Raw genomic sequence first — 27,451 nt, forward strand, 5'->3', positions numbered from 1 at the left:
TCTGTATTTCTCCACAACTTTGTCCCTGAACTGTTTGTAGAGCTCCTTGGTCTTCATGGTGCCACTTGCTTGGTGGTGCCACTTGCTTGGTGGTGGTACTGAAATTTCAGATTCCACACAGGTGGACTTTATTTAACTAATTATGTGACTTCTGTACGTAATTGGTTGCACCAGATCTTATTTAAGGGCTTCATAGCAAAGGGGGTGAATACATATGTGCGTACCACTTTATTTTTATTTTTTTAAACAAGTTATTATTTGTATTTCACGTCACCAATTTGGACTATTTTGTGTATGTCCATTACATGAAATCCAAATAAAAATCAATTGAAATTACAGGTTGTAATACAACAAAATAGGAAAAATGCCAAGGGGGATGAATACTTTTGCGAGGCACTGTATGTTGCTGTAAAATGTCTACAGTATAATTATTGGCACTGTAAATCAATTTCAGTAGCAACAGTATTGGATAACTTAAAATATGGAATGGTAACATACTGTTCCTTTTTTACAGTAAAAAACAAGATGATTTGTTTTAATGTTGTGGTTTGGTTACACACAACCATGGCCTCATAAACTAAGCACAATTGTTGCTGTTTAGCAGCTGGGCCATTCCACCTAAAAAATAAAACAAACAAGGGGATTTTGAGACCCTCCATCTCATATGGTTCTGAAATTATTTATGTTAGAAATTGATAAGATTTGCATTCCATCAACATTATTTTGTTGAAATATAATTTGATCTGAGAAATAAGCTAATTGACTACACCTAAATTGGCAAATTGTACCTTTAATGATTTATTTGTCTCACACTTGTGAAAAAAGTACCAAAGTATGTCGTGAATTTTCAAAACTTTTAATGCAAAACTCCAAGCTAATAGTACATTTTTGGATATACCATGTAAACACTATTCTAAATCTAAAGCTCTTTCGTAGGCTTATTACTACATTTCAATACAATGTTCTACATTGAAAGTAATCTGCTGAGAGGGGTAACAAGTACGCTGTAAACACCAATGCAATGTAGAAACAGAAAATATTTATTAGGCCAAACATTACTGTTGTATACAGTGGCATACAACAAAACCATAAACATATGTAAACCAAAAGTATATTCTTTAGAATACAGTAACGAACACAATTGTGTGTGTGGGGTCCTGGGGGGGCAGTCCAGGAAATGGTACGGGGGGGGGGGGGGGGCTACGCTTCATCTTTTCTCCGGCCTGAGTCTGGCCACAATACTTCGTCCACATCACAAGATACTTCCCTTGACGTTTGGCAAGAGAAAACGTATCTCCTAGCATGGCGTATCCAACCTTGGACAGAGGCAACCCTTTATGTCCCCACATGCGTCCTCCATTGCCTGGAGAAGCGGCATGCGGGCATAGGGTTGGCGATCATACACTTTCCAGCTCCAGGCTGAGAAGAATTCCTCTATGGGATTTAGAAAAAGTGAATATGGGGGTAGGTACAAAACTACAAATTGTGGACCTGAACAGCCCGGTGAAAACTAACATTGTCCCCATAAAACCACCAATCTAGCAGGCTCCTGATCTGGATCGGGGACAGGCATTATGTAAATTGCATCCAGAAAAGTGAGCATATGGCCGGTGTTGTACGGACCCAGTGTGGCGTTGTGATGGAGGACCCCGTTTTGAGTGATGGCAGCACACATTGTGATATTACCCCCACGCTGTCCAGGGACATTGGTAGAGTTTCTCTCAAATGGCACCTTGTAAAGTTGTTTCATCGTCACTCGGTGCTGTTGGAGGATGCGTTGTATGGTCGACAGGCTTACAGCATTGATGTTGTTAAATATGGTGTCATTATTTAAGATATGCTCTCTTATCTCTCGAATCCTAATTGCATTGTTGGCCAAAACCATATTTATAATTGCAGTCTCTTGTACATCTGTAAACAAGCGTCCTCGTCCTCCATGATGTCTTTGCCTTTCCACTCTGTACAGAATTCAAACACAGTATGTGTTCAGCATAGGAACTGTAAACAATGTACAAAAAAAAGGTTGTACGGCATGATAACCAACCTCATTCATTCAATGCAGTGCAGTGAGTGGTTGGCTTAGAGTTACAAATGTTTATGCAATACTATGCAGTCATACGTATTTTACGGTACATTACTGTAATGCTAAAATTAGTCATTAGATAGTTGCATACCTGTTCTCATTTCTGAAGGTTCGAATTATGGACGCCACTGTAAATCAACTCAAGTTGGGCTGGACTCTCAGTCCACTTAAAAAATAAACTCTCAGTCAACAAGTTGGGCTGGACTTCACTTAAAAATAACTACAACTTAATAGCAAGTAAGAACCTGATGATACCAGGATGTAAGATGGAATGGAAACATCACCAACTTCACTGAGAATACATATTATCACATTCATGTACTGTTTTCATTCTCAGAGATAATTTGAAGAGCTAACAAACAACTACATTTATGAGTAAAAGTTTTGGTTTATTGAATTCCACTGAAGAGTTTTCTGCTATTTTAAATGAGCACTCCATGTGTTCATGCGTCTGGTTTCTCTGTTCTGTCGCCTCAGCGCGAATAGAAATACGTGGCATGCGTGTGCCACGATTGGGAGTCAGTAAGCTTCTATGAGTTGGAAGAACATTTTGTAAAGTGTTCAATTTAAGAACTGTGAATAAATATTGTGATTAGGTCTGCTTTAGATGAATGTAGGCTACCAATGTAGAAATGTACAGTGAACAAAAATATGAACGCAACATGCATCAATTTGTAAGATTTTACTGAGTTACAGTTCATATAAGGAAATAAGTCAATTTAAACAAATGAATTAGGCCCTAAATTATGGATTTGACATGACTGAGAATACCGAAATGCATCTGTTGGTCACAGATACCTTAAAAAAAAGGTAGTGGCGTGGATCAGAAAACAAGTCAGTATTGTGGCCTGTGGAACGTTGTCCCACTCCTTTTCAATGGCTGTGTGAAGATTCTGTATATTGGTGGGAACTGGAACACCCTGTCATACACATCGATCCAGAGCATCCCAAACGTGCTCAATGGGTGACATGTTTGGTGAGTTTTCAGGCCATGGAAGAACTGGGACATTTTCAGCTTCCAGGAATTGTGCACAAATCCTTGCGATATGGGGCCATGCATTATCATGCTGAAACATAAAATGATTGCGGTGGTATGCATTCAAATTGCCATCGATAAAATGCTATTGTGTTCGTTGTCCATAGCTTATTGCCTGCCCATACATAACTCCACCACCACCATAGGGCACTCTGTTGACAACGTTAACATCACGACGTCATACTGCCCGGTACAGTTGAAACCGGGACTCATCCTTGAAGAGCACACTTCTCCAGCGTGCAAGTGGCCATCGAAGGTGAGTATTTTCCCACTGAAGTTGGTTACAACGCCAAACTGCAGTCAGGTCAAGACCCTGGTGAGGACGACGAGCTTGCAAATGAGCTTCCCTGAGATCCTTTCTGACAGTTTGTGCAGAAGTTCTTCGGTTGTACAAACCCACAGTTTCATCAGCTGTCCGGGTGGCTGGTCTCAGATGACCCCGCAGGTGAAGAAGCCGGATGTGGAGGTCCTGGGCTGGCGTGGTTACACGTGGTCTGCGGTTGGGAGGCCGGTTGGACGTACTGCCAAATTCTCTAAAATGATGTTGGAGGCTGCTTATGGTAGTCAAATTAACATTCAGTTCTCTGGCAACCACTCGGTGGACATTCTTGTAGTCAATTGCCAATTGCACACTCCCTCAAAACTTGAGAAATCTGTGGCATTGTGTTGTGTGACAAAACTGCACATTTTAGAGTTTTTATTGTCCCCAGCAAAGGTGCACATGTGTAATGATCATGCTGTTTAATCAGCAACACCTGTCAGTTTGATGGATTATCTTGGTATAGGAAAACATGCGAACTAACAGGGATGTAAACAAATGTGTGCACAATTTGAGAGAAATAAGCTTTTTGTGCGTGTGGAACATTTCTGGGATCTTTTATTTCAGCTCATGAAAAATGGGACCTGACGCTTTACATGTTGCTTATATATTTTTGTTTAGTATATATGGACATTTCCTGATTCAGAAGCTTTTCTTTTAGCTGTTGCCAGTGTATTGCTAGTGTACTACACTTATTTGATATTTGTAGTTATATTATGTCTCACCAAGAACTGTAAATATACACATTGAGCACTTTGACCTACTACTTCATTTCCGCTGATTTCCAGCCTCTACGACCACCATTGAAAATAAGAATTTGTTCTTAACTGACTTGCCTGGTTAAATAAAGGTTTACTAAAAAAAATTAAAAACTACAAGGCTATTTTACATCAAAACTTGAGAAAAAACATACCAACCGAATCTTAACTTGACATTGTAGGTTACAGAAACGTATTACATATACAATAAATTGATTACTGTGTCTCTGTGCTGGGCAACAAAATAAAAAGCCAGCTATAATGAGTGTGTGCTGTTTTTGTTCTAGTGTGCGTGTACTGGGAAGTCGAGGTGTCACTGTGAAGGAGTCAAAGGCAATAAGGTAAGCAGACCACCAGCCAAGCTAAGCACCCTTGGGAGTAACTGTTGCCATCTTTTTGTTCTCATCACACTATTCAATATTCTCTGTTTCTGTTTTTCTCTCCATCACTCTCGCTCACACACACACACACACACACACACACACATTCACTCACACACACACACACACACACACACACACACACACACACACACACAGGGAGAAAAGGGTTACTCAGGAGAGACTGGTCTACCTGGGTCGGTTGGCTATCCGGGCTCAGAGGGTCACCCTGGATCAGTGGGACCAAAGGTACTTTCCTTACCTGCACTACAGTATGCTCCACATAAAAGTTGCCATTAAATGGAAATATTATACATGGCCCGTATTCATAAAGCGTCTAAAATGAGTGCTGATCTAGGATTAGTTTGGCCTTTTATAAACTATTATATGGACAGAGGGAACCTGATCTTAGATTAGCACAGTTAGCTATTTAAACTCTTAAGTTAACACATGACTGCATTGTCCAAGGTTTTGGTACAGTTAGCAGTGTACTAGCCTTGAGAACCTAAGGTTGCACGTTTTCATACCTGCGAAAAAAAGCATACCTGAATCATGTCTTGATTGTCATTCCCAGGGGGACGTGGGCCCTCATGGACCTCCAGGACAATATGGCAATCGGGTAACTTTCCACAATAAATGTCAGAGTTTTTTTTGTTGCTGTATATTTTCTATAATCCTGCAGTTCCTAAGACTACAATCCTTTCTATTTCTTCAGGGACCTGAGGGTAAAGAAGGATTTGCTGGGACACCAGGGCTACCGGTAAGTGTGTGTGTGTGCGTGCGAGTGTGCGTGCGAGTGTGCGTGCGAGTGTGTGTGTGTGTGTGTGTGTATGTGTGTGTATGTGTGTGTGTGTGTGTGTGTGTGTGTGTGTGTGTGTGTGTGTGTGTGTGTGTGTGTGTGTGTGTGTGTGTGTGTGTGTGTCTTCATCCAGTGTAATATTTGCCAAATTGTTACTCTAGGGCATCCCAGGCCTTCAAGGACCAATGGGCCAACAAGGTGCCCCAGGATGCAATGGAACAGAGGTGCAGTAACAGTGGCTATTGTCACCATAGTCTCTCTATGTGAACCTCTCTGACAAAAGGTAGCACACCAAGCTAGATATGTATGCTCTCTTTCAATGCAGATGTGGACAGATTCACAATTATAGTCACACACTTTAACTACTGTAGACAGCAGTATTAGTAGTGTGTATCACTACTGTTTATCATCATATAGTAGCACCTATAATGACCTATAATGAGACATCCAAAATGTGTTTCAAATGGCACCCTATTCACTAAATTGTGCACTACGTTTAACCAGAGCCTTGGATTTCCTGGTCAGAAGTAGTGCAATAAATAGGGAATGGTGTGCCGTTTTGGATGCAGTGCCACAGTCATTTTGCATGGCTACCCAGGCTCCTTGATGCAGTCAAATGGCGGCGGTCATTAGCTTTGATACTGTAATTGGTTAGATACCATCCAATCGCTGATAACTTTGTTTTTTACAATGCGTCTCATGCCCCTCGTCACCACAAACAACTTCAATTATGTCTCTCTCAGACTAAAGTATGTAGCGAATGACAGAGCAGCAGAATAATTGAGTGTGAGTCGTCAGGCTAACAGTCCTGCTAACGGGTGCCAACAATGTCTTTGCAGGGGAAGATGGGTTCAACTGGTCCACCTGGTCTCCACAGCAGTGATGGATTAAGAGTAAGATGGATACATGCACATCTTTACTTGTGTGTTTCACTACTGTCCGTCAAAATACGCTTTTACTGTAATGTTGATAGTTGTCTTTTATTTGACAGGGTTCACCTGGAGCACCTGGACCAAAGGTAGTCCCTCTTCCTCCTCCTCCTGCTCACACCTTCATCATCGCCATCCTTCTAATAATCAGCAGAATTCAAAATGTTGTGTGTGTGTGCGCATGTGCAGGGTGAACCTCAAACAATTAGAAGTGGGCCACCTGGACCTAGAGGAAGAGACGGTGACCAGGTAACCAGCATCATCCCATAATGTAACATCACTCTCGTTGTTCTCCCTTCTCTCTGTCCCTCCTCAAACTCCAGTTTCGTACCCTACTTCTCTTTCACCCTCCATCTCCTCTCTATATCCTCTATATGTCTTCTCCTTCAGTATCTATTCATCCTTTTCATCCTAATTATGCGCTTGAGCCGGATCAAGTGAGAAGTGGTATTCGCCAAGCAAGCAGTGTGTCGTCCTTTCAATTAGCAATATGGATCCCCTTGCCTACTGATAGGCTAAGTTTGCCATGCTTACACTAATCAAATCCTCTGTCATCCACTAGTGCATATGGGTTATGGGCTTGTGGCATTTGGGACTGGGCATGTCTCTCTTCTCTTTATCAGAGATAGACATTAACCCAACTCTCTGTGGTGTCTTACAGGGTGTCTCTGGGTCACCAGGACCGACGGGACCACCAGGGGAAGCTGGACTTCGTGGGGTTGAGGTAAGTTAATTGTTTTGCCTGGACTGAGCTTGGCTATGCTATGTAAATGTAGCAAAATACTTGTATTCTTTATTAGGTTTTTCACAGATATGCCATTGGTTTGTATAATATTGAGGTGCAATAGATAATACTTATGCAAGGGTTATAACATACTGTGTATAGTTATGTCTTATTGTGCATTATTGTTACTCTCTCTATCAAGGGATTGATAGGCCTACATGGAGCACCAGGATTAAAGGTAATAGGTGTGTGTGTGTGTGTGTGTGTGTGTGTGTGTGTGTGTGTTAACAGTAGGACATTGGGATATTTGAGGTCAATGGAAGGTGGCTCGGTTGTGCTGTAACTGTTGACCTTTTCTGTAGGGTCAAGAGGGACGCAGCTCTAGTATCCCTGGCCCTCGTGGTCTAAAGGTAAAGACAGTAAAGACATTGTAACTCAATATTTTTGCTTTATTCATGTATAACTCGCCTAAATCTCCTAGTCCTCAGATCTCTGAATCTCTCAAATGGAATACTTTGAAATCATGCTTACGTTTAATGCTTGATTATATCTCACCTTTGTTTCTCTTATGCTAAAACTCATAACCATATATATCATTTGTACCTATACAGAATCCAATTACTTCAGTACCTTATAAATTGTGGCATTGAATGCCTTTTAGAGTAGGCTATGTTTTGTAGTTATTAAGACATGGCCTTCTTTGCACTGCCACTGTGTGGCCAGTCTGCGGAGCTGCACTTGAAATATGAAGGCGAGAACTCTCTGTGTTTTCTTGTTTGTGTTACATGTATACCATAATGTAAATGTGTGTTAATGCTTGTGATTACCGGTATCTGTTATACTAACCCTGCTGTCCTCTTGGACCAGGTTTCTCTCAATGACTAGCTCATCCTAGCATCCTAACATCATAATTTGCATGTATATGTAGCACATGGGGATGTGTGAAACTACCCCTCAGCCTTAAGTGTCAAGCTTGCTTCGCCTCATTAGCTAGCTTTTGAGGTGGCGCGATCAGCTGAGATGCTTTAGGGAGCATGGTCACGTGTGTTTGGGAGGCAGAGGTCCAGAGTTCGCGCCAGGTATGGGCCGAATCGGGAGGAGGTGGTAATTGCTAAGCCAGCAGTGTGATGTCCTTTACACATACAGGTGGATGAAATATGAATTCCATTCAATGTACAGGATATATGTGTGACTGGTTCCGTTTCTCTTCTAGGGACACCGAGGGCCCCCTGGAGTCCCGGGACCGAAAGGGATCAAGCTATACGCCCACGCTCCCTTCGATATGAAGGTATAGTCAAGCCATGTCAGACCTGGGTTCAAACACTATTTGAAATCTTTAAACTACTTTGATAATTTGCTTTAGCCCGCCTGGAGTTTAAAATGATTTTCTATTGGTTTCATTGCAACAGGCAAGTTCAATAGAGCACAGCTGATGTTTTACCGTAATTTCGGGTTAACCCAGATCTAAAGTGTTCCGTAATTGGTCAGATGCTCCATTCAATTCTGGGTCCATACGTGTTAAGAGAAGAGATAAACATGAGGATCAGAGCTGGAAGGAAGAGCTCCACCCTCTCTCTTTGCAAGTTACGGGCAAATCTATGTCCCCTCCCCTTCAGAATTTCAAAAGATGCTAACTTCTGCAAAATCGTGATTTGTCCAACCACCGGACAGATCTACAGTACCATTTATGTTTACGTAGTCTGTCCACGAGAGATTACCAATACCACAACATGACCTTTTAGTGCCCGCAATTGTGACCTGATAATAATCTTTTTAGTGATTTAAGATTATCATTACTGTGATTAATCAATAAATACTGTGATGTGTGTGGACTAATATCTACCCTTTAAGAAATCTGTATGACAAATCAGAAAACCTCACTGATTGGTGTGATGGAGGTCAGCTGACCCTCGTCTTTTCTCTCTGCAGGGAGAGATAGGTGAACTGGGTGAGAAGGGCTGTAAGGGTTCACTTGTAAGTCATCTCCTTGTTTCTCACTCCTCATGCATATCTAGCTTTTAATCATCCAAAGTCTGTTTTATGGGCAGAATCATCCAGTTACATTTTATTTGACAGGGTCGCCTGTGTGTGTGTGTGTGTGTGTGTGTGTGTGTGTGTGTGTGTGTGTGTGTGTGTGTGTGTGTGTGTGTGTGTGTGTGTGTGTGTGTGTGTGTGTGTGTGTGTGTGTGTGTGTGTGTGTGTGTGTGTGTGTGTGTGACAGTGTCGTTTCACTACGACATTTTAGTCTGCCATATGACTCCCCTGACATAGGGAGGTTTCTTTCCATGGGTGTTATGTCACTAGAGGTGTAATGCAAACCGCTACCTCTGTCGTGACAATGGTCATCTGACATGAGCGGTCGTAAATTGACATGTTACAACGCCATCATGTTCATGTCATAGCGGTGCTATCATGTAGTGTCTCCTGGTATCCTAGCTTTAGATTCAGAAGTTTAACAGTCAATTAGATGAACTGTCCTGTCTTGACTTGTCTGTTTGTTTGTTCAATCAGCCTCTCTGTCTGCCCTCAGGGTTATGCTGGCCACATCCATTTTAAAGGAGCAAAAGGGGACCAAGGGGATGTTGGTACTGAGGTATAACACTGACTCCACATAGGGTATAAATGTAATATGAGCATTATGCCATTACACTGTATAGGTGACTGACCTACGGAATGACAGGCGATGCATGATGTTTTGACTGATGTGGTTATGATGATGAGAGTGATGGGAGGATTTCATGCCTCTGAGCAGTGTGATAGAATGAGCATGTGATGCAATGTAATAATGTGGTGTTGGTTTCGATGATTAGCTGTGAAACAGTACTAAGTGATAAGAGGACTGAGAGATGTGCCTTCTCCTTTTGGAGGACTGACTGTCATGAATTCCCTTTTAGGGAAGGCCAGGGAAGGATGGGGATCGAGGACCCGCTGGATATAAGGTAGCTGTCTCATCAACTGACCAGGAAACCCAGGTGTTGTAGTAATATCCTCGTGGATAACGGACGTCCTCACAAGTAAAACAAGGAATACTTCCCTTGTGGCGACATTTCCCAGGTCCCCATGAGGACAAAGGCTATTTTAAATTTAGGGGTTGGGTTTAGAGTTAGGATTAGAATTAGGAGATAAGCTTTAGCGTTAGGGGTTAAGGTTTAGGTTAGGATTTTGAATGGAAATCAATTTTAAGTCCCTACAAGGATAATAAAACAGTGTGTGTGTGTGTGTGTGTGTGTGTGTGTGTGTGTGTGTGTGTGTGTTGTGTGACTGTACATATAACTATGTTGATTATATGCTATTTTATTATTTTCATGTATGATTTTTTAAATGTATTGGCCCATCCTCTTCAGAGGACAGAGATAACTTACACGTTTTGCTGTTACATGTACATTCTACACACATTTTACAAATATGGCACTTTTTTTACACAGTAAAAAGGAAAAGTAAAGACTATAAAGGGGATACCTAGTCAGTTGCATAACTGAATGCATTCAAACAAAATGTGTCTTCTGCATTTAACCCATCAGTTATTTGACATACATTACATCTGGATAGATAGTATTTAAACATATCAGGTATAGATTTATTTATTTATAAATATAATATAGATAATGAGATTTTAATTTCACCTCTCAGCCCATCCCACCTATCTCCATAAGCCTCCCGCTTATGATTTCCATGTGCCATATATTTTTCAACTGTGCTGGGATGTGTTAAATCAATTCTGAACCTTTCTAATCACGTAGTATCTACAGATGGTTAAAGATTCATATTTTTAGTAATGACTATAATGTTGATTGATTGACTATGGCTTTCCACATCTCACAACAGTGCTATTTGTAAGGTTAGAATAATTATACAGTCTTGCCCTTCAGGGGAGAAATGGGAATCACGGTTCAGCAGGTCCTGATGGAATCCCTGGACCATGGGTCAGTCATTACCACAATTATTTTCATGTGTGTGTGTGTGTGTGTGTGTGTGCGTGTGTGTCTGTACAGTGCATTCAGAAAGTATTCCACATTTTGTTACTTTACAGCCCTATTCTAAAATAGATTTTTCTTAAAAATCCCCTCATCAATCTATCGTTGTCCTGTTGGAAGGTGAATCTTCGCCCCAGTCTGAGGTCCTGAGTGCTCTGAAGCAGGTTTTCATCAAGGATCTCTCTGTACTTTGCTCCGTTCATCTTTCCCTCGATCCTGACTAGTCTCCCAGTCCCTGCTGCTGAAAAGCATCCCCACAGCATGATGCTGCCACCACCATGCTTCACCATAGGGATGGTGCCAGGTTTCCTCCAGACGCTTGGCATTCAGGCCAAAGAGTTCAATCTTGGTTTCATCAGGTGCCTTTTGGAAAACTCCAAGCGGGCTGTCATGTGCCTTTTACTGAGGTGTGGCTTCCGTCTTGCCACTCTACCATAAAGGCCTGTTTGGTGGAGTGCTGCAGAGATTGTTGTCCTTCTGGAAGGTTCTCCCATCTCCACAGAGGAACTCTGGAGCTCTGTCAGAGTGACCATCGCGTTCCTGATCACATCCCTGACCAAGGTCCTTCTCCCCTGATTGCTCAGTTTGGCCGGGCGGCCAGCTCTAGGAAGAGTCTTGGTGGTTCAAAACTTCTTCCATTGAAGAATGATGGAGACCACTATGTTCTTGGGGACCTTCAATGCTTCAGAAATGTTTTGTACCCTTCCCCAGATCTGTAGAGCACAATCCTGTCTCTGTGCTCTACAGACAACTCTTTAAACCTAATGCCTTGGTTTTTGATCTGACATGCACTGTCAACTGTCTGACCTTATATAAACAGGTGTGTGCCTTTCCAAATCATGTCCAAACAATTGAATTTACCAAAGGTGGAATCCAATCAAGTTGTAAAAACATCTCAAGGATGATCAATGGAGACAGGATGCACCTGAGCTCAATTTCGAGTCTCATATCAAATGGTCTGAATACTTATGTACATAAGGTAATTCTGTTTTTTAAATGTGCCTACATTTAAAAAAAAAACTGTTTTCGCTTCGTCATTGTGGGGTATTGCATTTAGATTGATGAGGAAAATATTTATTTAATCAGAATAAGGCTGTAACGTAACAAAATGTGGAAAAAGGGAAGTGGTCTGAATACTTTCCGACTGCATTGTACGAGTGCGTGCGTGTCTGGCAATGATAGATTTTTTTTGTAACGTATCTACAGGGACAGAAAGGTGGTCAGGGTCAAGATGGGGACCCCGGGGAGGTGAGTCAATGTGCCTGAGATTTTGCCTGATAATGTCAGTATCAATATAGGTAGAGAAGTATCTCAGAGAGTGCTGATCTAGGATCAGTTTAGCGTTTTAGATCATAGTGATAGGATTAGAATGACTAAGATTACATGAACTCCTACTCTGAGACGCTTTATGAACACATGCCCTGGTCTCTCTGGCCTCCCCATAGGTGACCATGATTGGCGAGGCCGTGTTTGGCTCCGGGGGTGCCAAAGGACAACAAGGGTTGGCTGGCCCTCCAGGTCCCACTGGAGTTACTGGTCCCCCAGGTACTCTACGCATATCTAGCATACACACCCTCATTGATATTCACCCTCATTGATATTCACCCTCCTATCCAATCGGACGTTGAGTAGCACTGTATAATCCCGCCGCATTCACCAACTTGACTAATAAGTGTGTCTGTATAGCTAAACATATCAACCTGTTTTCCAGGTAGCACCGGTTTCCAGGGGCCTCCTGGATCTCCAGGTAAGTGCTGATCCTCACTCATTCATTCACTCTCTCACTCATTCTCCATCATCGCAATCAAGTGTGTACACGGGCTCTATCTTCTCCTTCACAGCTCCTAACTATGGAGATGATCCCTACAATCGCGGAGCGAAGGGCCGCAGTGGACCTAAAGGGGATAAAGGAGACCAAGGACCCATCATCGACGGCGAGCCAGGCAGAGAGGGCTTTCCAGGAACAACTGGGGAAAGTGGAGACCCTGGACCCCCAGGACCATCTGGAGACTCAGGTAGACTTACTCTCCAGAAATAATGTAATGTTCACAGCTCTGATATTGTTAAATCAACCTGATCTCACGAGCTCACATTTACTTTTCACATGAGAAATGAAACAAATCTATAAATTACTCCCATTGAGATGATTAAAAATAAGGTACTTGTTTTTTTCTTATTGTAGGAAATCTTAAGGGCTTTATAGGACCTCCAGGGGAAAAGGGAGCCAAGGGCTTAACAGGCGAACAAGGGTACAGTGGCCAATATGGTTTAAAAGGTGAGCTCCCTCTGATTCTTCATGGTTTCTGATTGGATGGACATTCTGGGTCATCACTGCTTGTTGATGGGGCTGTCTACAAACCCTTCTGTCTCATTGGTGGAATTTCACCGACATTGGCATTGTGGTGTGTCACTTGGTATCAAGTGTTTGTGTCACTTTGTGTCATTGTGTCACTCTTTCTCCACTACAGGTCAGAAAGGAGAGGTCTGTAGGTTGTGTACAGGAAAAGGGTCTGGAGAGCCGGGACCCCCAGGACCCCCCGGTCAGCCTGGATTCCCAGGTAACAACACCTGCAGCATAAAAAAAAACGTTCACATAGAAATGTATTGTGTAAGGGCGTCCCGAGTGGCGCAGCGGTCTAAGGCACTGCATCGCAGTGCTAGAGGCGACACTACATATCCGGCTTGGATCACGGGCTGTACCACAACCGGCTGTGATCGGGAGTCCCATAGGGCGGCGCACAATTGGCCCAGCTTCGTCTGAGTTGGGGGAGGGTTTAACCGGGGGTACTTTACTTGGCTCATCGCGCTCTAGTGACTCCTTGTGGCAGGCCGGGCGCATGCAGGCTGACCTCGGTCGTCAGGCAAAAGTGTTTCCTCCAACACATTGGTGCGGTTGGCTTCCTGGTTAAGCAGGCGGGTGTAAAGAAGCGCGGTTTGGCGGGTCATGTTTCGCAGGATGAGACGAGATTGAAATTGAGGAGAAAAAGGGGGTAAAATACATACCCAAAACATTTTTATTGTGTAGAACAAAACTGATTGTCTGTCACATAGAACGGGGGATAGTGTCAGCTCTTCATTATATTTCTACCTGTAACAATCAGAGTCCATTTGAATACACCCTCGTCTCACAGGCTTTAATGCAGGACCAGGGCCCAAAGGAGAGCCAGGATTCAAAGGCCCATCAGGACCACCTGGTCAACCGGTAAGACTACCTACATAATTACTCCACTATACAGATACTGAATGCTATTTTATTTTACTTTGCAATGTTACTGTGACACTGCCTGGGGTTTTTGCAGTTATATTATTTCCATAGTGACACCTCTTCCTTTGTAGCGTTGCTTAGATCAGTGGTTCCCAAACTTTTTTGAACTGTTACACTTCCCCATAAATGTATGTATTGCCCGCCATCTCATCGGATCTATACTGCAAATCATCTATTTTCTGTGACAAACATTTTAATAGATGAAATAGGGTTTATTTGAAATATAGTTTGCATAGTTCCTTACTCAAGATTATTCATTTTTTGTGTACCCCTTATAAGAGCGTCCCGCAATCCTCGCCAGAAAGAAAGAAGCTCCAGTAAAATAGGTCTTTAGTTTTGAAAGGTTTGAGCTTGAGATCAGTGGTTCTATGCGTTGTAAAGGTGCAACCATGGGCTCAAAGCCAAATACTCCGTTTTTTTCTATAGCAAATCTGGGCTGTGGTACAACTAAGGCTAATTAGACTTGCCTGTGGTAATGATTCTCACAAGCAAAAAATTATACAAATGACTTTTCTCGTGATGCGCGCCCCTCAAATGATACAAATGTAACAGCCTGAGCGAATTGGACTTGAAACAACGATACAGGTGTAACCATGTGCCATTCAATTTATTGTCTGAGCGGCACTGGTGCTCCCAATTCAAAATGCCATGTGCATTCCACAGGTCACTTTTCTAAGTGTTCAAAAAAATGATCAATATTAGGAAATGTTTTGCAGCACACCTGAGCTCGTCAAGGCACACCAGTGTGCCACAGCACACCGGTTGAAAACCACTGGTTCAGATCTTGTATCCATGTTGTTGGTAGGATACCATATCATTGGTGTTGCTTGGGTACTGTATCCATGGTGCTGCTGGTATACTGTATCCATGGTGTTGCTAGGATACTGTATCTATGGTATTGCTGCAATAATTTGTTGAAGGCTTCTGGGTTACCGTATCCATGACAACTCCTGTCTGTCTTACAGGGTCCCCACGGCCCCTCAGGTGTTCCAGGGCCCCCAGGGATAAAGGGAAATCCAGGTTCCCACAACCACCACGGGATAAAGGGAGAGAAAGGATCCCCAGGACTAGCTGGCAGATCGGGGAAGGACGGAAATCACGGGAACACTGGCTTCCCTGGACGCAAGGGCCAACGAGGCCCTAAGGGTGATCCGGTGAGGATTTTCAATAGCTACTTTTTTTTCTGAAATGCAAATGATTTGAATGCATTTTTAGGTTCTTTAAACTGAAGTAAATTTGTAATTTGGGTGTACTGTCCCTTTAAAGGGGGGCTGAGCTTACTGATTTGGTCTTGATGTTTAGCATGCTCATTAAGAAATGCTAGCGGACATGACTGAAGCCAAACGTAAATTATCTTGGGGGCGTGGTTTCATGTGGAAAAAAAGGCTAATGGAGAGGAAAGCGAAGCTAGCTTTGCTATGGAGAAAAGTTTTGAAGTTGAAGACTTCTCCTGTCGTGGAATATTCTAATCAAGTGAGAGAGACTTTCTAATTTCTTCAAACAATCATCTTTATTTAATATTGATTAATTATTGCAACGATGAAGCTGGTCGACCGCACACTCTTAAGTGTGTTGCAGAGAGTTTAACCTCACCGACAATCCTGGTTCTTATATAAACTCAGCAAACAAAGAAACGTCCTCTCACTATCAACTGTGTTCATTTTCAGCAAACTTAACATGTGTGAATATTTTTATGAACCTAGCAAGATTCAACAACTGAGACATAAACTGAACAAATTCTACAGACATGTGGCTAACATAAATTGAATAATGTGTCCCTGAACAAAGGGGGGTCAAAATCAAAAGTAACAGTGTGGCCACCAGCTGCATTAAGTACTGCAGTGCATCTCCTCCTCATGGACTGCACCAGATTTGCTGTGAGATGTTACCCCACTCTTCCACCAAGTCACCTGCAAGTTCCCGGACATTTCTGGGGGGAATGGCCCTAGTCCTCACCCTCCGATCCAACAGGTCCCAGACGTGCTCAATGGGATTGAGATCCGGGCTCTTGGTGCCTAGATTATTATATATGTGTGTGTGTGTGTAATTATATATGCTTAATAAAGAGAATAGATTCAGGCCGGTGACACCATTACTATGAAACTGAACTGCCAGCTGTGTACGTTGCTGAATGCTTGCTCACAAGTGTTGTTATTTTCTGCCAGAGCCATATTATATATTTTTGATTGATGTATTTTTTAACTAGACAAGTCAGTTGAGAAAAAATATTATTATTTACAATGACAGCCTAGGAACAGTGGGTTTACTGCCTTGTTCAGGGGTAGATCGACATACTCTTGTCAACTCAGGGATTCGATCTAGAAACCTTTCGGTTTCTGGCCCAACGCTCTAACCACTAGACTACCTGCCGTTCCTTAGCAGTATCAGTATCAAATAATTTATCAAACTAAATATAAATGTTGAAATTAGTTAGCAGGGGTCTTTACTTCAACATCATTGTGTTTTGATGGATTTCCAATAGGGTTAGGGTTAGGGTTAGGCCTCTGGTAGACCCCTTTTCCATCTGTTTGACTTGAAATCAAAGCCTTTGCTAATGCCCGATTTTTTTTTCGGGGGAATATGGTTGAAAAATGTATCTATGCCTTCATTTTCCAAAAATATAGTCTCTTAGCTTTTCATTTGAAGCCCAATTTGACATTTTCCAATTAACTTTACATTTTGGTGCTAATGGGTCCTTTTACGTGGAAATGACACTTTCTGAATGTTCAACATTTGTTACTGTGAAGCAGTAATGTTATGCCAACTAATGTTTTGTGAAGAACTGATGTTTGATGACGGATTGAGGTTATAGTCTGTCCCCTCTGCCAGTACTATGGGCCGACGGGTCTGAAGGGAGATGTTGGTGTCCCAGGCCCTCCCGGACCACAGGGATACCAAGGACCAGATGGGTTGCCAGGTCCAGTAGGCATAGGACCTCTTGGCCACCCAGGATCCAAAGGCAATAGTGGGGTACCAGGTCTACCTGGCATAGCTGGCTACCCAGGTAAAGCAAAACACTTGCATGCACACACCACCTCTCATTGAAGCCATGAAGTACCCCAGCAGACCGGGGTACTGCAAGCTGTTGTTTTTTCGAAAGCAGAATCCTCCCCTATAGTCAATGTGAATTGCAATCATCTTGGGCAATATTTGTGTAAATAAACAACAAATGTGAAGACAATCATGGAAACAATAATTACTTCTATTACACCAGAACAGTCAGAAGTGTACATACACTTAGGGTGGAGTCATTAAAACTTGTTTTTCAACCACTCCACAAATGTCTTGTTAATTAACAAACTAGTTTTGGCAAGTCAGTCAGGACATCTACTTTGTGCATGACACAATTAATTTTTCCAATAATTGTTTACAGACAGATTATTTAACTTATAATTCACTGTAGCACTATTCCAGTTGGTCAGAAATTTACATACACTAAGTTAACTGCCTTTAAATAGATTGGAAAATTCCAGAAAATTATATCATGGCTTTAGAAGCTTCAAATTGACATCATTTGAGTCAATTGGAGGTTTACCTGTGGATGTATTTCAAGGCCTAGCTTCAAACTCATCATGAGAAAATCAAAAGAAATCAGCCAAGACCAAAAGTCTGGTTCATCCTTGGGAGCAATTTCCAAACGCCTGTTGGTACCACGTTCATCAATAACAAACAATAGTACGCAAGTATAAACACCATGGGACCACGCAGCCGTCATACCGCTCAGGAAAGAGACGCGTTCTGTCTTCTAGAGATGAACATACTTTGGGGCAAAAGTACAAATCAATCCCAAATCAACAGCAAAGGACCTTGTGAAGATGCTGGAGGAAACTATATCCACAGTAAAACAAGTCCTATATCGACATAACCTGAAAGGCCGCTCAGCAAGGAAGAAGCCACGCTCCAAAACCGCCATAAAAAATCCAGATTACGATTTGCAACTGCACATGGGGACAAAGATCATACTTTTGGAGAAATGTCCTCTAGTCTGATGAAACAAAAATAGAACTGTGTGGCCATCATGACAATCGTTATGTCTGGAGGAAAAAGGGGGAGCCTTGCAAGCCGAAAAACACCATCCCAACCTTGAAGCACGGGGTGGCAGCATCATGTTGTGGGGGTGCTTTGCTGCAGGAGGGACTGGTGAACTTCACTAAATAGATGGCATCATGAGGAGGGGAAATTATGTATATATATTGAAGCAACATCTCAAGACATCAGTTAAAGTTAAAGCTTTAAAGCTTGGTCGCAAATGGGTCTTCCAAATGGACAATGACCCCAAGCATACTTTCAAAGTTGTGGCAAAATGTCTTAACCTCTGGGATATTTGGGACGCGGTAGCGTCCCACCTCAACAACAGCCAGTGAAAGTGCAGGGCACCAAATTCAAGACAACAGAAATCTCATAATTAAAATTCCTCAAGCATACAACTATTTTACACAATTTTAAAGATAAACTTCTCGTTAATCCAGCCACAGTGTCTGATTTCAAAAAGGCTTTACGGCGAATGATTTGATGAACTTCATCAGGTGACACTCATAGGACTTCATGTTACACAATACATCTATGTTTTGTTCGATAAAGTTCATATTTATATCCAAAAATCTGAGTTTATATCGGCATGTTATGTTCAGTAGTTCCAAAACATCTGGTCATTTTGAGAGCCACATCGATTTACAGAAATACTCATCATAAATGCTGATGAAAATACAATTGTTATACATGGAACTTTAGATAAACTTCTCCTTAATGCAACCGCTGTGTCAGATTTCAAAAAAGCTTTACCGAAAAAGCACACCATGAAATAGTACAGTGCTCAGACAACAAAACATCCAAACAGAAATCCGCCATGTTGTGCAGTCAACAGAAGTCAGAAATAGCATTATAAATATTCACTTACCTTTGATGATCTTCATCAGAATGCACTCCCAGGAATCCCAGTTCCACGATAAATGTTTGATTTGTTCGATAAAGTCCATCATTTATGTCCAAAGACCTCCTTTTTGTTTGCGCGTTTAGTACACAATCCAAACTCACGACGCGCAGGCAAGTCCAAGCGAAAGTTCAGACAAAAAGTTATATTACAGTTCGTAGAAACATGTCAAACGAAGTATAGAATCAATCTTTAGGAAGTTTTTATTATAAATCTTCAATAATGTTCCAACCGGAGAATTCCTTTGTCTGTAGAACTGCAATGGAACGCAAGCTAACTCTCACGTGAACGCGCGTGGTCAGCTCATGGCACTCTACCAGACCTCTGACTCATTCAGCTCCCATTCCCCCCTCCTTCACAGTAGAAGCCCCAAACAAGGTTCTAAAGACTGTTGACATATAGTGGAAGCCGTAGGAAGTGCAATATGACCCCATAGACACTGTATATTCGATAGGCAATGACTTGAAAAACTACAAACCTCAGATTTCCCACTTCCTGGTTGGATTTTTTCTCAGGTTTTTGCCTGCCAAATTAGTTATGTTGTACTCACAGACATCATTCAAACAGTTTTAGAGACTTCAGAGTATTTTCTATCCAAATTTACTAATTATATGCATATTCTAGTTTTTATGGCTGAGTAGCCGGCAGTTTATTCTGGGCACCTTTTTATCCAAGCTACCCAATACTGCCCCCAGTCTTAAAGAAGTTAAGGACAACAAAGTCAAGGTATTGGAGTGGCCATCACAAAGCCCTGACCCCAATCCCATAGAAAATATGTGGGCAGAACTGAAAAAGCGTGTGCGAGCAAGGAGGCCTACAAACCTGACTCAGTTATACCAGATCTGTCAGTAGGAATGGGCCAAAATTCACCCAACTTCATGTGGGAAGCTTGTGGAAGTCTACCTGAAACAAATCGTTTAAAGGCAATGCTACCATATACTAATTGAGTGTATGTAAACATCTAACTTACTGGGAATGTGATGAAATAAATACAAGCTGAAATAAATCATTCTCTCTACTATTATTCTGACATTTCACATTCTTAAAAATAAAGTGGTGATCCTAACAGGCCTAAGACTTTTACAAAGATTAAATGTCAGAAATTGTGGAAAAACTGAGTTTAAATATATTTGGCTAAGATGTATGTAAACTTCCAATTTCAACTGTATGTCCTTCAATTATATATTTTTTTAATGTAGGATAATTTAGTGGCTAATAGCAGCAGCTTGCAGTACCCAGGTCGACCAACTTGAGATATTCAATGAGGGGGCAACATAGTGCTAGCCCGCAACGTCGCTTCCTGGAGTAGCTCAAACGCATGTTATGTCTTGAAAATCTCCCCCATGAGACGCCATCTTAGTCACTAAAATTGACTTACTTGGCTTCAAATGCGCTATTGAGTCTTTGCATAGGAATGAATGGTGTCACGTGATCTATGGTTTTGACCATTCATATACAGTCCACGGCTCACACATACACTTGTACCACATTTGAGCCTCCTTTTCGTATATTATACTCTTTAATTGTGTGCGTGTCTATGATGACTGTCTTCCTGATAATTGCCCCTATTTATGCTGATGGTCTGACCCAATGCCCCCCCCCCCTCTATCCCCACCAGGTCAGAAAGGTGAGCCCAGCAAAAGAGTGGCTTACCAGGGAGTCCCAGGCCCACCAGGACAGATGGGTCTGCCTGGGTTACAGGGCCCCCCAGGTGAGCAACCAAAATGGGGCCCTAACCACAGCATGAGAGGGGTGGCTGGAGGTCTATACTACGCTGAGCTTGGTGGCATTTCCAAACCGATATGCTTTGTTACAACGGTTAAACGGAGCAAATCATCTTTGGTTCCAGGCCACTCCGACCCAAATTGAAGTTTTGCTTTCAGTAGCTTTACTGCCATTAGCACCTGACAAAGACCTTTGTGGTCAAAACATGATAGGAAATAAACATTGAGTTGAGTTTGTCCACACAGGTCCTCGTGGTAGTGTTGGTTTACATGGAGTACATGGTTACCAGGGGGAGAAAGGAGACAGTGGTGGATTCTCCACCCTGGGAGGACGAGGACCCACTGGAACGAAAGGTGAGTCATGCCTACATCTCTTTTAAATATGCATTTTACATTGTATTCAAGTTTTTTCCAAAATGTTACATCCAGTTACTGGTGAATGTATGTGTGTGTGCATTTGTTAGTAGGACTTGTGTTGCTGTCTGTCTCCTAGGTGACAAAGGGCACCCGGGACCCCCAGGTACCTCTGGAAGCGGCTACCCTGGACGACCCGGCACACTGGGAATCCCTGGGGTTCCAGGGTCAAAGGTCAGTACTGAACACCAAACCTGCCATGTTTGTCTGTCGATCTATGTCTGTCATTACCCATCCATCCACCCACCATTCCATCTAGTCTTCAAAATTCCCTCAGTTGTTCCATCCATCCCACTAACCATTATGCATCCTTCCATCTACTTTCAGGGTGATGTTGGGTTTGGGGCCCCAGCTCCAGTCGGCCCTAAAGGTTTCCAAGGTGGTGTTGGGGCCCGGGGACCTCCAGGAGACCCAGGGCTACTGGGACGACCAGGGAATCCAGGACCAATAGGCCTCAATGGGTCACCAGGCCCCAAAGGTACTTACTGTACACACAGATGGACACAGAGATAGGACAGGGCAGACAATACTCAGACACGGGATGGGCATGGGACACACACACACAGATACAGACGTGGGACACACCCACATTTTGCAAACTCTGGCGGCTTCTATCACACACTTCACTTAAGCTCTCTGAACAATTTCATCCACACTCAACAGCATACACAGAGATGCATTTACATACTGGTGCATATACTCCCAAAGCAGTTATGGCCTTGTCTGTTTGTAGGAAGTAAAGGTGGGGTAGGTTCCCAAGGACCACCTGGTTACGCACATACTGACTGTACAGGAGCCACAACCGGACCACCTGGTCCGCCAGGACCAGCAGGCAGACCCGGACCTCCAGGTGAGCCCGTGGAGCCTGCTAATGTCCCCACACCATGTCAGAAAATACATCTTTCTCCAAGGCATTTCACTCAGTTTCTTTCATTCTTGATTATTCTTATGTGGCTTCTTCCCGTTGTCTTCTCTCTTCCTTCTCTTTCACCACTGTGTGCACCATGTGATTTCAACATGGATAATTGGGTAATATTTGGTTGAGACATTGATCAATCAGATTACAATCTATATTCACCCATTCAAAAAGACAGCCACAAGATAGTTGCATTTCCACTGTGTTATCACTGTGCTTTCAAACATCTAAAAGCACCACCAAATTCCAATGGGGAAACAATGTCAGATTTTTGGTAAAATTGTCACCCAAATGTCTATCACTGCGATTTCAACCATTTTAAAAGCCCAGCAAAGTTCAAATGGGAATACATTGTCAGATACTTTCATTATTTATATGACAGATTGTGTTGTCGCTGTGCTTAATCTAATAGCATAACCAAATGACTTCGATTACAGTTGAGGTTACATTAAAAGTACATGGTGCAAGTGATCAGATTATTACAGCAAGTGTGAAGATCGTGTGCTGGAATTTTTTTATGTCTGTGCTTTTCTAATAACTAATTTCTGTGTCCTATTCATGTGCTTTTCTATTAACTGTTTTCTGTGATCATGCAAGTGACTGACTGTACAAATCCTCACTATCAGTAGCTGGCAGTACGCCCAGACCTTTGTTTTTAGAACAAAAGATATCTCAGTGTCAAGGTCTCAGCTTAGAGAGAAGAAGACTCGGGAGGTATTGGTCTGTCACATGTTATGAAACAAAATAGTAATGATGAATTAATTATGCTAAATCATGTGAATATAACCTGTCTGTGTATAGCTGTATATAAGACAACTGCTGGGACTTCCCCAGCAGAGCTCCTGATTGACGTGTACTATGGTGCATTGAGTTGGTTGGAACCTCTCCAGCGCGCTGATAATAAAGGAGGATTCATTTAAGATTGACTTCGAGTGTCCCTGGGCGTAATTTCCACGACATGGTGTTGAATTTCCAAAACAATCTCCACAGACCTGCGATGACCTATGCATGCTATTTTGAACATTCACACTTTATATGATTACATCAGAAGAAATGTATAGCTAGTGACCTTAAAATGAGTAACACATCCATGGTCACATTTTAAGGTTTAATGTTACATTAGTGCGTTTGTAAGATAGCCTTAACTTTAGGCTGGTCACTATACTATAAAAGTAATATTGAATTGTGTTTGGTTGACAAACGCAACTAAATATAATTATTTAACGGAGATGTATCTACTGCTTGGATAGTTCCACCTGTGCCACTGACTAATTAATTCCAGTGTCTCTACAAATTAATAATTGATATGTTGGATTCACGTTTCCATCTCAACCAAAACTCTGTTAAAAAATAGGATCAAATCGCATTTTAAATGCACTTTAAAAAGGTTCATTGTATTTAGTCCTATACTTTAACTTAGATTTTTGGTCGAGAGGGAGACATGTATCCAACATAATTTATTCATTGTAGACAAAATGGAATTAAAGCCAGACTACATCAGTGGCACAGATGAAACTATCCAAGCAGAAGAAACATCTCCGTCAAATGTTGATATCTGGTTGTATTTACAACCAAACGTAATTCTATCAGGAATCAAAGTAAGACCCAGATGCAGACTGTCGAAGTAACAATATTTAATGTTCCAACAGGGACAAGCAGAAGACAGGTCAAGGCAGGCAGAGGTCGGTAATCCAGAGGAAGGCAGAGGTACAGGTCGGCGGGCAGGTTCAGGGTCGGGGGCAGGCAGAGGTACAGGTCGGCGGGCAGGTTCAGGGTCGGGGGCAGGCAGAGGTCGGTAATCCAGAGGAAGGCAGAGGTACAGGTCGGCGGGCAGGTTCAGGGTCGGGGGCAGGCAGAGTGGTCAGGCAGGCGGACACAGAGACTAGAAAACATGCAAGGGTCAAAACCAGGAGGACTAGCAAAGAGAAATAGAAAGCAGGAGCAAGGGAAAAACGCTGGTAGACTTGAAAACATACAAGACGAACTGGCCCAGAGAGACAGGAAACACAGGGATGAATACACTGGGGGAAACAAGCGACACCAGGAGGGGGTGGAGACAATAACGAGACAGGTGAAACAGATCAGGGCGTGACAAATTCAACATCACTACATTTAAAATCAACCAGAGCTTGACATCCTAGTCCTATTGTATTGTCTATTTGTAGTTGAATTGAAACAATAGCTGTTGATGACTGCAAATGCTATATAGCATCAAATGCTATATATTTTAATAGCATCATTGATGAAAAGAGTGATCAAGAATGGTTACATTTAATTTGCTCTGTTAAAGCTACCCTTTGGAATGACTTCAATAGCAACAGTAAATCTGTTTAGTTTTTAAGTAGCGATCTCGCAACAATCATTCTCACAATAGAACGTTGGTAATAGTCATTGACAAATATAAATCATTTAGCAGGGATTGGATTAAGAACCTGGATAGGAGACCAAAGGGTGCCCAGACTATAGTTTTTTTGGGTTTTTTTTTGATAATGGATATAACGTTGAAGATCTGACATTGTTTTAAAAGTACAAATTCAACATATTTTATTCAAGGTTTTTCTATGTTTAAATTTGGTTAGCATGATGACAATCCTGTGGTTGAAATTTCACCCTCAAAACAAAAGTTTATGTTGATTACTTTTTAAAATCCACTGTCTATTCCATGTAGATTCCACATCACAATACGTTGTCAAATTACATTGTTTGGCTCTCATCCACTAATCGACCACTGTCCCTCCCCTCACCCAGGTTTAAATGGACCGACGGGTGCGCTTGGGGCCCCTGGCGCTCCAGGTTTTGGACGTTCAGGCCCGACTGGTGACCCTGGGCCCCCTGGGGTCTCCGGACCCGGAGTGCAGGGACTAGATGGACAGAAGGGAGGCAGAGGGAGAGATGGGTTAACAGGCACACCAGGTACATTAACAGAACAGACACATTCAACACATTGGTAACACTTCAAAGCTAACAGATATAATGTGCTAAGATATGTTATAAGCATGTATGAGCATTTATATTATACTGTGTTATTATATGGATGAGCAAAGTTATAGTGGTCTCAAATCAAAGAATGTTCTTGTCTATGTAATGTCTGTCCCTGTTTGTTGCTTGTGTCTGATGCATCCCCATAGCCCTAATAGGAAATGCACCTAGGGGACAAATGTGTCTGGTTACAGGATCCTAGGCTTGTTGTAATTTTTTGACAAAAACTGTTCTTTACATTTTATAAAAGTACAGTTGGAGCTTCAAAATAGTATATCATACACTGCAATTTGAGAAAGTAATGGGAAAGTAATGCTGCTTTGAAAATGTAAAAACGGGTTTACCAACTTTTGAGATCAAATGTTTTATAAACTGAACAAAAATATAAACGCAACATGAAATAATTTCAAAGATTTTACAGAGTTACAGTTCATATAAGGAAATCAGTCAATTGAAATATATTCCTTAGGCCCTAGTCTATGGATTTCACATGACTGGGAATACAGATATGCATCTGTTGGCTCACAAATATTTTTTTTTTTTTAAGGTAGGGGCGTGGATCAGAAAACCAGTCAGTATCTGGTGTGATCACCATTTGCCTCATACAGCTCAGCACATCTCCTTTGCATAGGGTTTATCAGGCTGCTGATTTGTGGCCTGAGGAATGTTGTCCCAATCCTCTTCAATGGCTGTGTAAAATTGCTGGATGTTGGTGGGAACTGGAACACGCTGTCGTACAGCATCCTAAACATGCTCAATGGGTGACATGTCTGGTGAGGCTGCAGACCAGGGAAGAACTGGGAAATGTTCAGCTTCCAAGAAATGTGAACAGATCCTTGCGAAATGGGGCTGTGCATTATCATACTGAAACATGAGGTGATGGCGGCAGATGAACGGCACGACAATGAGCCTCAGGATCTCATCACAGTATCTCTGTGCATTCTAATTGACATCAATAAAATGCAATTGTGTTCATTGTCCGTAGCTTATGCCTGCCCATGCATAACCCCACCACCATGGGGCAATCTGTTCACAAGGTTGGCATCAGCCAACCGCTCGCCCACACGATGCCATACACGCTGTCTGCCATCTGCCCGGTACAGTTGAAACCGGGATTCATCCGTGAAGAGCACACTTCTCCAGTGTGCCAGCGGCCTGTCGAAGGTGAGCATTTGCCCACTGAAAGTCCTGAGGTGGTCCTGAGCTAGCGTGGTTACACGTGTTCTGCGGATGTGAGGCTGGTTTGACGTACTGCCAAATTCTTTAAAACTACATTGGAAGCGGTTTATGGCAGTGAAATGAACATGACATTTTCTGGTAAAAGCTCTGGCGGACATTCCTGCAGTCAGCATGCCAATTGCGTGCTCCCTCAAAACTTGAGAAATCTGTGGCATTGTGTTGTGTGGCAAAACTGCTAGTTTTAGAGTGGCCCTTTATTGTCCCCAAGCACAAGGGCTCCTGAGTGGCTTAGTGGTCTAAGGCACTGCATCTCAGTGCTAGAGGCGTAACTACAGACACCCTGGTTCGAATTCAGGCTGTATCACATCCGGCCGTGATTGGGAGTCCCATAGGGGGGCACACAATTGGGTAGTCTGGGTTGGCTGGTGTTGGCCGTCATTGGAAATGAGTATTTGTTCTTGCCTAGTTAAAGGTTCAATTTAGAAAAATCCACACCTTTCAGGTGGATTATCTTGGCAAAGGAGAAGTGGTCACTAACAGGGATGTAAAGAAAATTGGAGAGAAATAATATTTTTGTGCATATGGAACATTTCTGGGATCTTTTATTTCGGCTCATGAAACATGGGACGAACAGTGTTGCATTTAGATTTTTGCTCAGTGTATGAGGCGACAGTACAGAATGTCACCTTTTCATTTAAGGGTATTTTCATATATATCTGTTGTACCTTTTAGAAATGAAAGCATTTTATGTATCTAGTACCCTTATTTGAAGGTGTGAAATTCACTTATAGTGTATTAAAGCAGTCAAAAGTTTAGTATTTGGTCCCGTATTCCTAGCACGCAATGATTACATCAAGCTTGTGACTCTTCAAACTTGTTGGATTCATTTGTAGTTTGTTTTGGTTGTTTCAGATTATGTTGTGTTGGCGAATAGAAATGAATGGTAAATCATTTATTGTATATCACTTTTATTGTAAATAAGAATAGAATATGTTTCTGAGTGCTTCTACATTAATATGGATGCCACCATGATTAAGGATAA

The 27,451-nt window shown here is 42.2% G+C and overlaps 1 protein-coding gene across 2 annotated transcripts in view; it reads left to right on the forward strand.

Annotated features, from left to right (window-relative positions):
- The window catches only part of LOC110530010 (collagen alpha-3(IV) chain), a 70,914-nt gene that overhangs the window by 22,844 nt on the left and 20,619 nt on the right, over window positions 1-27,451 (forward strand). For both annotated transcript variants that reach the window (XM_036985556.1, XM_036985555.1), the window contains exons 2-32: window positions 4,484-4,537; window positions 4,736-4,825; window positions 5,151-5,195; window positions 5,292-5,336; window positions 5,537-5,599; window positions 6,215-6,268; window positions 6,367-6,393; window positions 6,494-6,553; window positions 6,966-7,028; window positions 7,231-7,266; window positions 7,391-7,438; window positions 8,242-8,316; window positions 8,958-9,002; window positions 9,559-9,621; window positions 9,923-9,967; window positions 10,898-10,951; window positions 12,209-12,250; window positions 12,448-12,547; window positions 12,714-12,749; window positions 12,844-13,017; window positions 13,185-13,277; window positions 13,471-13,560; window positions 14,134-14,204; window positions 15,233-15,421; window positions 17,097-17,271; window positions 20,816-20,908; window positions 21,168-21,275; window positions 21,415-21,509; window positions 21,663-21,813; window positions 22,069-22,185; window positions 25,000-25,164. In XM_036985556.1, the coding sequence (XP_036841451.1) occupies window positions 4,484-4,537; window positions 4,736-4,825; window positions 5,151-5,195; window positions 5,292-5,336; window positions 5,537-5,599; window positions 6,215-6,268; window positions 6,367-6,393; window positions 6,494-6,553; window positions 6,966-7,028; window positions 7,231-7,266; window positions 7,391-7,438; window positions 8,242-8,316; window positions 8,958-9,002; window positions 9,559-9,621; window positions 9,923-9,967; window positions 10,898-10,951; window positions 12,209-12,250; window positions 12,448-12,547; window positions 12,714-12,749; window positions 12,844-13,017; window positions 13,185-13,277; window positions 13,471-13,560; window positions 14,134-14,204; window positions 15,233-15,421; window positions 17,097-17,271; window positions 20,816-20,908; window positions 21,168-21,275; window positions 21,415-21,509; window positions 21,663-21,813; window positions 22,069-22,185; window positions 25,000-25,164 (2,566 nt within the window). The remainder of the gene's footprint in view (window positions 1-4,483; window positions 4,538-4,735; window positions 4,826-5,150; window positions 5,196-5,291; window positions 5,337-5,536; window positions 5,600-6,214; window positions 6,269-6,366; window positions 6,394-6,493; window positions 6,554-6,965; window positions 7,029-7,230; window positions 7,267-7,390; window positions 7,439-8,241; window positions 8,317-8,957; window positions 9,003-9,558; window positions 9,622-9,922; window positions 9,968-10,897; window positions 10,952-12,208; window positions 12,251-12,447; window positions 12,548-12,713; window positions 12,750-12,843; window positions 13,018-13,184; window positions 13,278-13,470; window positions 13,561-14,133; window positions 14,205-15,232; window positions 15,422-17,096; window positions 17,272-20,815; window positions 20,909-21,167; window positions 21,276-21,414; window positions 21,510-21,662; window positions 21,814-22,068; window positions 22,186-24,999; window positions 25,165-27,451) is intronic.

Source organism: Oncorhynchus mykiss, chromosome 8, assembly GCF_013265735.2.
Source record: "Oncorhynchus mykiss isolate Arlee chromosome 8, USDA_OmykA_1.1, whole genome shotgun sequence".
NCBI classification, from domain to species: Eukaryota; Metazoa; Chordata; class Actinopteri; order Salmoniformes; family Salmonidae; genus Oncorhynchus; species Oncorhynchus mykiss.